This window comes from Gasterosteus aculeatus, chromosome 17, assembly GCF_964276395.1.
Source record: "Gasterosteus aculeatus chromosome 17, fGasAcu3.hap1.1, whole genome shotgun sequence".
NCBI classification, from domain to species: Eukaryota; Metazoa; Chordata; class Actinopteri; order Perciformes; family Gasterosteidae; genus Gasterosteus; species Gasterosteus aculeatus.
Genome location: NC_135705.1, coordinates 13,816,309 through 13,828,406, shown reverse-complemented (window position 1 = coordinate 13,828,406; position 12,098 = coordinate 13,816,309). Strand labels below are relative to the sequence as shown.

Below are 12,098 nucleotides of genomic sequence, written 5' to 3'. Positions count from 1 at the left end.
AACGTTCACGACACACAGCAAAGCCCCTCAAAAGCCACTGTGCATGTGTGTGAGTGTAGAGTATGTGCACGTATTCATGTGCATGGCTGTATGTCATTCTTTGATAGGAGGCATTAGCCAAGTAACCACATTCAGCTGGGACCGTGTGTGTACTCAGCAGTGCTTGTCACTTGTTATTTAAGAGATTATAATGACTTTTCAGGGACAAGTAGATTTGCACAACATGTATGATATGCCTTCCACACATGGATAGAAAAACAAACAAACACACACACACAGACACAAATGCACTCGAAGTTTACGACCCATGCTGACACTGAAAGATTCCTTCATTGTTTTGTTGTTGTCTCTGAAATCCACACACACATATTACACAATTCCCACTGTTATCATTTGTAATGTAGGGTACATTTTATGATAAATCTTTGTCACAAAATGTGTGGGTCCTGCATTCCTATAGATTTTAGACTCGGCATAATGAGATGGGAAAAGCCATTATTGTTTGTCTGCAGTTAAATGTGCAGTACAAAACAACTTGAAACCCCCCTCATCTTTCCAATATTTATATAAAATTCTGGCCTGGCAGGAGATTACCAATGACTTTCCCATTTGAGTCAGTGCTGTGATTGTCACAACCTGCACTGAATAGCCACTACAGGATACATACATAAATTGAGACACTTTTTAGACGAGGCTCCAAAGGTCCCTATGGTGATTCTGTGATAATAATGTGCCAAAGATGTCCAGATCAGAACATGTGGCCGCCTTTCTTTCTGCCTGTACCTCCACAGGGGCTTCTGTTTCTTCAATTCCGTGGCTATTGCTGCCAAGCAGCTTCAACACAAACACAACGTCAGCAAAATCCTCATCGTGGACTGGGTAAGGATCCACCCTGCATGACCAGCATCTCTGGTCCCCACATGAATAGGAGATGAAAACACATGCACTGGCACACAAATGTATCATGGACACACATAAGGCCCCGGTCACAGAACAGCCCGCTACAGTAGCACTTCTATCTATCATTTATTTAATTAAGGTACTGTCATATCTGTTCTCCATGTCAGATCTTTGTCATGCACTGTATGCTTACAGTAGTTACAGTCACACACAGCTTTATGCACACACATCCACAAAGACACGCACACACAGATGCAGAAATTAGTCCGCAGCAAGGTGGTCGTCTGTTCGACATGTGTGTGTATATGAGCCTTTGCCGTTTCTTCACACATACCGTGTTCTTTGACATATTACTGCGCCTAACATTAATTGCTACCTGCTTCATCAAAAACCTTTAAGATTTGGAATACATATGCCATTGACAAGCAAAAGCCTTGCAGGTTTTTCGGTCCCTGCTCTGCATTTTGGGTCATATGGTTTACGTGTAGTCATAATAAGAGAATAGGCAATAAGCTTCTCTTTCATGATTTGTTGAGATTGGAATATATAAATCCATCACGGTTTAAATTATGTGTTTATGTCTGCTTTGGTCCACGGCGACTTTCTAACCTATTATCCTATCTATGTCCAGGATGTTCACCACGGCAACGGCACCCAGGAAGCCTTCTATAATGACCCAAGCGTACTGTACATCTCTCTGCATCGCTATGACGATGGCAACTTCTTTCCTGGCAGTGGACATCCCAGTGAGGTTGGTTGCCTTTCTAAGCAGGGATGTGTTTTTCTGCTTTGTTTCTGTTGTCATAGTGATGGCTGGGTGTGTGTGAGTGTTTATGTGTAACTGGATTATTTTTAACAGGAGAACAACACTTGAGAAGCATTTATACTAAACAGGTTCTCTTTGTAAAGTAGATAACTTTCAAAATAATTCATGGTATTACCGGCAATGTGAAGGTAGATATGTGGGCATAGAAATATTTGGTACTTATTTAATTCCAGTCGCACAAGGGAGGTGAAGAGTGTGTTTAGCATATACTTGTCCAAACAAAAAAATGATTGCAAAGATAATAGAAATGATTTAAAGCCTCCATTATAAGAGACTGTGCACTACACAGGAAAATTGGAACAGGCAAAAATCTATCATGCTATAGTTGGGCCTCAGAGCAGAGGGTGCTGTCAGGAAAAGATCAATCGTATTTTAATTATACTAGCAGACTCTAAAAGCATGTGATCCTGTAATATAAGCTGCTTACAATAGAAATTTGGACTGCTTTTCTCCAAGTTTAACCTGAGGATTTCTTTGAACGTCATTAGATTAGAAAATAAATAATCAAGCTTGTTTGATTTGTTCACTGTCATTCGTTTTGTTTTACAACTGAACTCCATTTGAGCTTATCACACTCTGATTTTGTGTATCTGCTGTAGGTTCCTTTCCCTAGTTCAAGTTTATTTAAGGGCTTTGAATCTAAGAAACGCACAACAGGATGTGCACAGTCGAATTGCATGCCTGTGTTTGCATACAGGAAATTGAGATGCCTATGAATTCTGCCTGCGGTCGTACCAGAAACCAAGTGTGATGACTATCCCCAGTCACATGAACTGACCCCAACCCACGGTGGCATTCACAACCCATTTAATCTCCCACATCCCCTCTTCTTACTCTCCCATCCTCCCCCACAATAATGAGGATAAAATAGTAATGTTTTCCCATAAAATCCCACGATGAGCGACGGTACATAAAACGCTCCGCTGTCTTGGATGTGGCTTTGCCTTAAGTGGCCCCTCAACCTCTGTTGAGTTGTGTGGTAAACCTCTGGAGTCTTGCTGTCCCCCGTGTAGGTATATAACACACCATGGGGTAAGGGTGTGATGTCATAGCCATAACAGAGAGGGCTGAGTACCGAATAGAAGACCAGCAATGGCCTAATCCAGTCCAGCAACTCTTTAAACATGAAAGACAGGAAGAGGACAGAGAGCAGTGCTAGAGACTTGGAGCAATAGCAGAAATGTTGTGCCTGTGTGTGTGTATGCAGCTATGCATGCGTTTCTGTGTGCACATGCGTGTGCATGTGGGTACATTACCAGTTGGCAAAGGACAAGAGGCCTCATGTGTTTTTGGTTTTCCTTGTGAACATCCCGTCCACTGAGAGAAGAATGAAGACAGACGGTCTGCGATGCTCATCAGTATTCTTTCAAACATCCTCTCACACCCATAAACACACACACACACACACACACACATTCAAACCCACACACACAAAGGAAATTACCACGCCTTGTTGCCAAGAGTATGTCAATCACCCTCTTCACTCTGCCCTCAAACTGACGCATTTACTGATAGTGAAGGGCCTTGAGAACAGCTAAATGGCCGCTAGCAGGACTACAAAGAGATAAAACAGGAATCCTTAAACCTTCTTTCCAAGACCGGGGTTTCAGTTCACTCTTTGCCCCAAATATGTGAGGTCAACTCTGTCTGGCATGTCAATCTTAATAAAGAAAATATAATATCCACTAAAATCATTTTCAGTACGCAATAAAATATAGATGAGTTGTGTGGAGTAGTTTATTATTTTAGTTTGACATGTCATTCAGACAAACACGCTAAAGGTATGTATCCAAAAAAAATATTTTTTTCCAGTTTCATACAAGTAATACTTTTTCAATATATAAAACAATATTAGAATAGTTTTTACGAGATCACACAGCAATTTCCAAATGTGAACAATTTCCCTGTGTTGCTGTAATATAACACTTGTGAATCATAACTGGGTGTTGCCTGGTTTGATTTATACAGTCTTTTGACAAATTGTATCAAAATAGAGCGGCAGGGATATCAAATTAATAGCCATCCGTCCCTCATTTGGGAATCATAACCACTCCATTGTGTTGCCTTAAACAGAGTCAGTCACTTTTCCTCGATTGGTACAATGCACGTTTTAGAACAGGTGTGCTTATTTTATGAACACAAATCTGTCATTGTCTTGCAATTTCTCAACTTTCTCTGGGACTCATTCATTTTCTTGACATTCACAGAGACTTTTTCTCCCTCTTAGTCTCACACTCTCTCCCCTCTTTCCCCCTCCATCCAGGTGGGTGCAGGTGCAGGCGAGGGCTTCAATGTTAATGTGGGATGGACAGGGGGTTTGAACCCGCCCATGGGTGATGCAGAGTACCTGGCTGCATTCAGGTAATGAATGACCTTAACCTGTCCATATATGACAATCTATAATCTAAGCCCGTACTGCTGTTTCTGCATGTTCCAGCATTTCATACAAATTAAATATGCTTGCATACGTTACTGACTGCAGACCTGTACAAAAGCATACCATAGGCCGTCACAGGTTTTAGTATGCAACTCAGGTATGCTTCGGATCAAGTTGATAAGCTAATTAAGCTAATAAAAACACCAGATACAAAATAACAAGTGTCTAAAAAGCATAGTATAGTCAGAAGGAACAGGATGTTGTTGGGGGTTTTTTTCACACCAATTAGTGTGTATTCCAAAGGAGCATTTTTTTTACTATTTTTCCATCCTGGTTGCATTGCCTACTGCAATGCAACAGCTATTGGACATTCTTTTTGAGTGTATAATCCTAAATGGATGCTTACTTTCTACCTGTTCTACACTATAACAAACTCTGTCAGCAACATTGGCTTGCCATCAGATGATTAAACATTATGTGAGCTCGATACAGTTCTGCAAGCAGCAAACACAGTGGGTGGTCCCCTCATCAAAGGAAATATGCTAATGAGCTAAGGTAAACTGGTAAAAATCAATGGAGGCAGTAGGCGAGCTCGGAAAGTCCAGAGTTTACTGGAGCGCTGGATGTTAATTAAGAAAAAACTGGTCTCTTCCTGAGCAAGCGTCTGGATTTGGTATTTTCTATCCAGTTTGGGAAATGGCAAGTGTTTTCATGTGTAGAACTTCCTTAGTTTAACCACACCGTAGAGCTGTACCTTATTGTGAGTTACCCAGAGAATCGTTTCCCCGTATCAAAGCTCTGTGGTGGACAAGTGTCCTGGTGGTCCAGTAGTTTGAGGCAGATGCCACATAGCTGGGATGGATGTATGGATGTAGCAGGGCGCATATCCAAAGACCATTTTCACGTGTCCTCTTAAGAAACAAACACCATATACAGCCCGACTATAGAGATTTTTGAGAAGCCAAATACGTGAAACAGATTAGGAGAGATTCTATGGTTGGCCACCCATTATGTGGATTAACTGCTGCAAATACATGTACAACTCGCTATGCAGACAAAATTAAATGCATCATGAATTCATATTTATGCAAGTAAGTATCATGCCGATTCCATAATTAAATTTAAATACACTTGGGTGATGGGACGGTCTAAACTTCTCTTCAGGATGGAACAGCAAACTAGCGATTGTTGGTGATGTGTGTCTCCGTTTTTGGGCGTGTGTTAGTGACAGGGGAAATATTGTGGTCAAGAGTGGTGGTGAGTCTATAGTACAATCAAGAGAAAGCTCAGCTGTGTTGAGATTAAGTGGCATGGCATCGTGTGAGTGTATGTGTGGACGATTACTAAGGTGGTCAGAATTTGGATTCAATTGAATCACCGGTTGCACAGCGCACACATGTAACGTTCAGCTTTGAAGGAAAGGCAAACATATGTATGTATTTGGGCCTGTGCACAGCATGTATATGTGCATGCACATATTTCATGTGCACTTCTAGGTTGCTACTGACGAATGACAAACTATGAAGGAGAGGAGAGCAGAAGAGAAGAAGTGGGGGGTGCATTGTTAGAGAATCCAAAGGCGGCGTAATTAGGCCCAATGGATCCCAGATGGCTGGCTGTCAGTGACGTGAGAAGAGGGACGAGCTCCTAATAGGAACCAGACGCACACAAACGCCTTTGAACTGCCGCTGAGAGGCAGAAAGAGAGAGAGAGAATCAAACGCGGCATGGGCCGTACGGTCTTGCTAAATAACTGGCAGCGGGAGACGAGAGGAAGCGTAGAGGCGAGGAAAGTGGTCTCCCCTGAGGAGAGCGTACAGTATGTGGGCGTCTCAGTCCAGATATGTCAAGGGTCTCGTTTTACATTCTTGTGTCACTCGCAAAGACACAGACTCTCGACATAATTTTCCACCTGCCGATATATGCTTTTGTCTTGTAAACATATCTGGTAAATGTTAGCAGAGCAGTCATGCTTCTTTTTTCAGCAGTACTCCACATTCACATGTAAACAGTTGCACACATTCACACCTGGGAGCTACCCCACCTTCTAGTGTTGGCCACTTACCAGGAGTCGATCAAACACATCAAGCACTTGGAACATGGCCTTTGATAATTTAACTTTCATGAATTTCCAATTGATGGAGTTTACAATGAAGTAAATGTTTATAGTTAAAAATCCAAGGGAAAATAATTATTTTGTTGGAAAGTGCTCCAGTCGCAAATCAACCATCTTGGCTATGTAGCGATTTCAGTTTTCATGTTGTTGCTTTTTTACTTTACAGGCAACGTCTAATTCAGTTTGGTAACACTAATTGTATTCATTCTATTATGTTGTCAAATCAATCCCTCAATGACTTCCTCTCTCACATTATTAACGTGTGTACACTGTTCCAAAAACAAAAACTATAAACAATATGATTACTTATGATTACAATATACTATATAATTCAACTAGGCCACAGAGCTTGATTGAATTAACATAAGATACAGCGCTTGGTTACAACATGTTGTTGCTTCCTCCTCAGAGCCGTGGTGATGCCCATCGCTCACGAGTTTTCCCCTGATGTGGTGCTTGTGTCTGCTGGCTTTGATGCTGTTGAAGGACATTTGTCATCACTGGGAGGCTACAAGGTCACAGCCAAGTGTAAGCCTCAATGTGCCCAACAATTACATACAGCACATTATCTTTAACATACTCTTCCAAACAGAGGTGAACATGGATATGAATCAGTTTTAATACCACACAGAGTTTGCTCTGAAATCATTTTTACTTATCGGCTAGTATAAGAACAGGATGTTGTCACTGGGATATTGGCTTTGTGGACTGCCGTTTGAAAGTTAGACGTTTTAGCCTTTGCCATCTCGGCTTTTTGCAACCAGATGTGGGTAAACAACCTAACCAGGCGACCACAAAGATCATAACTAACTTTTATGAATTGAAATAAAGTCGTGAAAGGGTAAAAGTAAAAACACTGATAGCTCTGATATCTCTCAAAATGTTATAATAATGCCTCAACCTGTCAATCACAAGGAGCCATAACCATACACTAGCATAAGGTGAGTTAAAAACTGAAGGAATTCTTATAATCTCGTTAATTAATATCTGGGGAAAACTGATCAGCCATTATCTGATTCCACCTGGGTATGGGTTTGTTTTCCTCTCTTCCAGGTTTTGGCTTCCTGACCCGTCAACTGATGTCACTGGCCGGGGGTCGGGTGGTCCTGGCTCTGGAGGGGGGACATGACCTCAAGGCTATCTGCGATGCCTCTGAAGCCTGCGTAAGCGCCTTGTTGGGCATGGAGGTGAGATGTGTGTGTGTGTGTGTGTGTGTGTGTGTGTGTGTGTGTGTGTGTGTGTGTGTGTGTGTGTGTGTGTGTGTGTGTGTGTGTGTGTGTGTGTGTGTGTGTGTGTTGAGATATACAGTATTTTCCATCCACTAATCACTTAATTTGTTGGTTTCCAGGTGGAGCCTCTTTCCCAGTCTGTATTGGACCAGAAACCTTGTAAAAATGCAATCCAGTCGCTGGAGAAAGTCGTCCAGGTCCAAGGTGAAACGCTTGAACTGATTGCATTGACAAAGAAATCAGCCACAATTTACCAAAACAATGACATCGTATTAAAACATTTAAACAAGCGTGGCAATAGTCCTGCATGATTCAAGTTCTGAATACATGCCGCTCGCTGCTGCTCCGCATTGAAACCAACTGACTACCTGCAAGTTGCTGCTAAATCGCTTCCAGACCTGGACTGACCTGACACGTTGATACTCTTTAAGACTCACCGGACCAGTATGCTAATCGAGCTGGCTGCTGGGTAGTATATGATAAAACTGTAAGCGTGCAATTCAAGTAAATAAATGCTTAAACAAATAATATATATATATATATATATATATATATATATATATATATGTATGTATGGCCAGGCTTTACTTTTCCCAGTACATTATTTTCACTTGCACTATTTTCACTTGCATTTGCAACAGTCATTGGTGTTATATGTGTTGCTCACCTTTCAATATACACCTAACACCTAACAACACTGAAATACTCTTCATAAAATAGATTATTATAAAAGAATTTACTTATTTTGAGACCTTACAAAATCAGGCTCGGGAGGGGGGGTCCATGGGCATTAATTAGAAGAACACTGACCTCCAATACTCTTGTTGGTGCTGATCCTCTATTGTAGTAGTATTTCTAGTAGACTTTTTTCTAAACCTAATTTGCAGTTTGCAGTCATCCTCTAGTTTAAAGTTGTATCTAACCTGTACCTTTGTATCATTTCTACATATTCTGTGTCAGTGGCCTTTCATTTGTCATTTATCCTCTCCAAAGTCACACATAGCCCGTTGCAGCTCACAATCAACATGTCACATACACTTTGGAAATGTCTAAATAAAGGAGATTTGTAAAATATATTCTTAACAACCGATTTGAAGGGAATAAACAGACTTTCAATCAACATCAACAAGAAAAGAGGCTAAATTGCATGCTTTAATTTGAAGAAGAGACTAAAGAAACACGCCTTTGGTTGTTGTTGTTTTAGAAATTAACGGTTTCTGCTTTTCAGCTAATATTATTTTACATTACAAACTTTTTCAGTTTTAAATATATAATAATTTATTAAACATGTTTAGGTTCTTGATCCAATTAACAGAAAAGAAAATGTAGTTTCTATTTTTACAAGTTGTGGTCTCTTTTTTCCACTTATCACTGTCCTCACTTTATGTCTTCATTCCTCTCGGGCCACCTCTCCTCCTTTACATCCCTGTCTTTCATCCCTCCCTGCAGCCGTCCCACACACAGACGGACACACACAGCCGCCCTGGCTCCAATTATCTTCAAACACTTCTCTGGCACACGACCTTCGCAACATCCCCTCCTGATTGCATACAAATGTTATCCCAACCAAATTAGATTAATTAAAAATATTTGAAAAGCCACAAGAATGTTAATCCCATCATTTCGGTTTGGGGGGAAATATATGCGAGTTGCATGTACGACCAGAGCACACACATGCTCCTGTGAACACATTTGCAAACACTGATTGATTTGACGTCCCCCCTGTGTCACAGGACTCAAGCCTGTTTACATGTGAGTTTACATTTCTGAAATTATCAACATGGATATTGAGACCAGGGGCTGTTTATATGAGAGCCGGTGCTTGTATTAAGATGAAACTGCTACAACTGGTGTATCAAACACCAAGTACTGCTTTTGAATAATGCATTGCAGGCACTTGACCTCAAGGAACCATGAATGAAAACAACACCAGAATACCAAGAACTGTGGTCATAATTATATTTCTCTTTCTCCTCCCCTCCCGTCCTCATCTCCTCCACCTCTTTTTCATCTTCTTGTATCCGGCAGGTGAATACTGGCAGAGTGTGAAAGATTCGGCTGCCACAGTGGATCTGTCGTACCTACAGGCACAGAGACGGCGGCTGAGACGAGATTCGGACAGCGAGGCTGTCAGAGCCATCGCCTCGCTCTCCATGGGATCTGTTGCTTCTGACAAGTAGGGGTGACGTCTAATTTATTAAATTCGGCTTCATCAACCGCTCTGAATTTAGTATGTCATGAACTGTTCTACTTCTCTCATTCAATAAGGAAACATCAGTAAAAGCTCGCAGATTCTCACTGATGGAAGATCATCCTGACAGCTGAATATAACCAAGTATCTATGGAAACAACTACACACACACACACACAGCTCTGCATTTGGACCATCAATGGAAGCAGATGTCCTCTTCAGTTCAACCACTGTATTCGTTGCCTCATGAAAACTCTTAAGCCTGCAAAACTACTGGCTGCTGTCTGACCGTTCTGGTTCAAACACACACTGAACAACAACATTCACCTGGGCAAAATGCTCGCTCTCATGACATCTCTACCAGCTTTCCTGACGGGAATATCGGTCGCTGAAGGGTCGAAAATAAAAACATAGAACCAATTTAATGAAGCATCTTTACTTTCCTGTAGCAATCGAAGCTGACCACATGATGTAGCAGGAACACACACTTGACAAAGCACAGCTCTGTGACTTTAAACACTCACCTTGTAAATGACTCCAGCAAGACCCGCGAGAGACCACTCAGTATGTTGTAACCTTGAAGCAGAGAACAGAGGTCCTATGGCATCACAGAGCCGATCACTCAGAGCGCAAGGAGTCCTCCGTACAGGAGGTGCCGGTGAAGGTGAGCAGACATATCTTCCACTATGATGTAATTTATCTGAATGTGACAAAGATTTAATGAAGGAATAGATCAGGGGCTTCTGATCGTTTTGCACTGCACCGTTCTGTAATGTGAACTGGACGAGGTGGAGGAGACACAGCCACATCGGCCACGTTGACAATCAAAGATCCGGTTTGTTCAGGTTTTTATTTCAATATCCAGTAATTTCACCTTCTGCACACATTCTTTGCAAATGTCTGCAATTTATTTTGTTGTTGTTTAAGAATCCAGTAAGAGTGAAGCGTTAGTGAAGTCGGAGGTGCATATGTTTCATATCTCTCTGTAAGTCCACATACTGTCTTGGGACAGTCTTTTTCTGTTCTTGCAGATGGCTACAGTTATTGTATGGGCTCCCTTGCAGATAAAATAAGGCACTGCAAATTTTGATGAAGTGCATCTTAAAAGTGTTGACAAACTGTAGTTTTTTATTGGTGGTTTATTGGTCAGAGTGAGTGAGGAAATACCTCTTGCTATTTCAGTATCAGGATCAGGGGAGAAAGACATTAATTTCCCATCAGCAAAGACTCAAATCACCCATGATGCCTCAGTGCAGCGGGACCACTCAGATCTGATTGTATATGTGACAGTACAAATCACACTTTGGATGAGACCCAATCCGAGACTTAATGACAAACCCCACGTTCAAAGTGCACTTACATTTCCCTCAGAATGGAAAAATCAGAACTTTGATAATGTTTCTTCAGTGGACCAGTGTTCCTACCTGTGGATTTACATTCCTGCTGTACTTGTATTTCTTTTAAACTTGTATGTCTTTCATAATGAGTACAAACTGATTGTCCGTTGTTGACGTGGCAACGTTTCGTTTACTGTCGGCAGCAGGGATGTTTTGCTCACCGGACCAAACAATGACATTTTAGCGGTAGTGGGAGCAATAATACTGAAATAGATGAATATCCACACTGTGCAATTGGACACAGGTTATGCAGAAACAAAGTTTATGAGAACAATGTGCCATTCCCGGACTGGCATGGCTTTAAGAACTTCAAAGTCCTTCAAGACTTTGTGAATGTTTTTTCTTTTTTTTTATCCAAACAGTTGAACAGAACCAAAAGCACAGGACGGATATATAAACAAATTCATTTAAAAAAAAATGTATTTATACATTCTGATTCTGTGTCTTTGAAGTGCTCTTTGCATGTCTAACACAATTATGACGGTGCTATGGATTACACTTTTTTAAGTGCAGTACGTTTGCTTTTTTTGTTTCTTTCTTTCTTTATGTTGCATCATGTACGCAACTCGAAACCTGTCAAATATATGTTAACGTAATGAAATGTGAAAAGAAATGATGGTGAGTCTCAGCTCCATATCATGTAGGATAGTTTCAGTGTAGTCTTAATTAAAAATGTGTGACAGTTTCCTGACATCGTATCTTCTTTCTTAATTCATGCAAATTAATTATTTTTGTATTTGATCTAAATAAATAAACCCTGTGCGTACGTAGAGACCAAATTGTCGGCCTATGTGCTGACCAGCCTGTGTCATGGTTGCCTTAACAAACTGGAACTTAATTTAAGCTGGAGGCAAAGTCCAGTTCTCTCTTAACTGACTCTCTGACTTGTTTGTGTACAGTGTAGATAATAACTGTGTTTTCTTTTGTGGTATTTCTTTTCTACTATTTTCTCTGCCCAAAAAATCCTTAATAAAGGTAAATTAGATACATTTGACTATGATTATTTTTCTAGTTCTTGTGGCATTTTCATTTGAACTTCTTGCATCATTCAATTTCAGCGAAC

At 40.9% G+C, this 12,098-nt stretch overlaps 1 protein-coding gene across 7 annotated transcripts in view; it reads left to right on the top strand.

The window, feature by feature from the left end:
* The window catches only part of LOC120834784 (histone deacetylase 7), a 38,289-nt gene extending 26,265 nt beyond the window's left edge, over positions 1-12,024 (top strand). For all 7 annotated transcript variants that reach the window (XM_040203054.2, XM_040203055.2, XM_078092409.1 and 4 more), the window contains 8 exons: positions 792-879; positions 1,532-1,651; positions 3,990-4,087; positions 6,628-6,746; positions 7,272-7,405; positions 7,567-7,651; positions 9,476-9,623; positions 9,716-12,024. In XM_040203054.2, the coding sequence (XP_040058988.2) occupies positions 792-879; positions 1,532-1,651; positions 3,990-4,087; positions 6,628-6,746; positions 7,272-7,405; positions 7,567-7,651; positions 9,476-9,623; positions 9,716-9,728 (805 nt within the window). In that variant the 3' untranslated portion in view covers positions 9,729-12,024. The remainder of the gene's footprint in view (positions 1-791; positions 880-1,531; positions 1,652-3,989; positions 4,088-6,627; positions 6,747-7,271; positions 7,406-7,566; positions 7,652-9,475; positions 9,624-9,715) is intronic.
* The last annotated feature ends 74 nt before the right edge of the window (positions 12,025-12,098 follow it).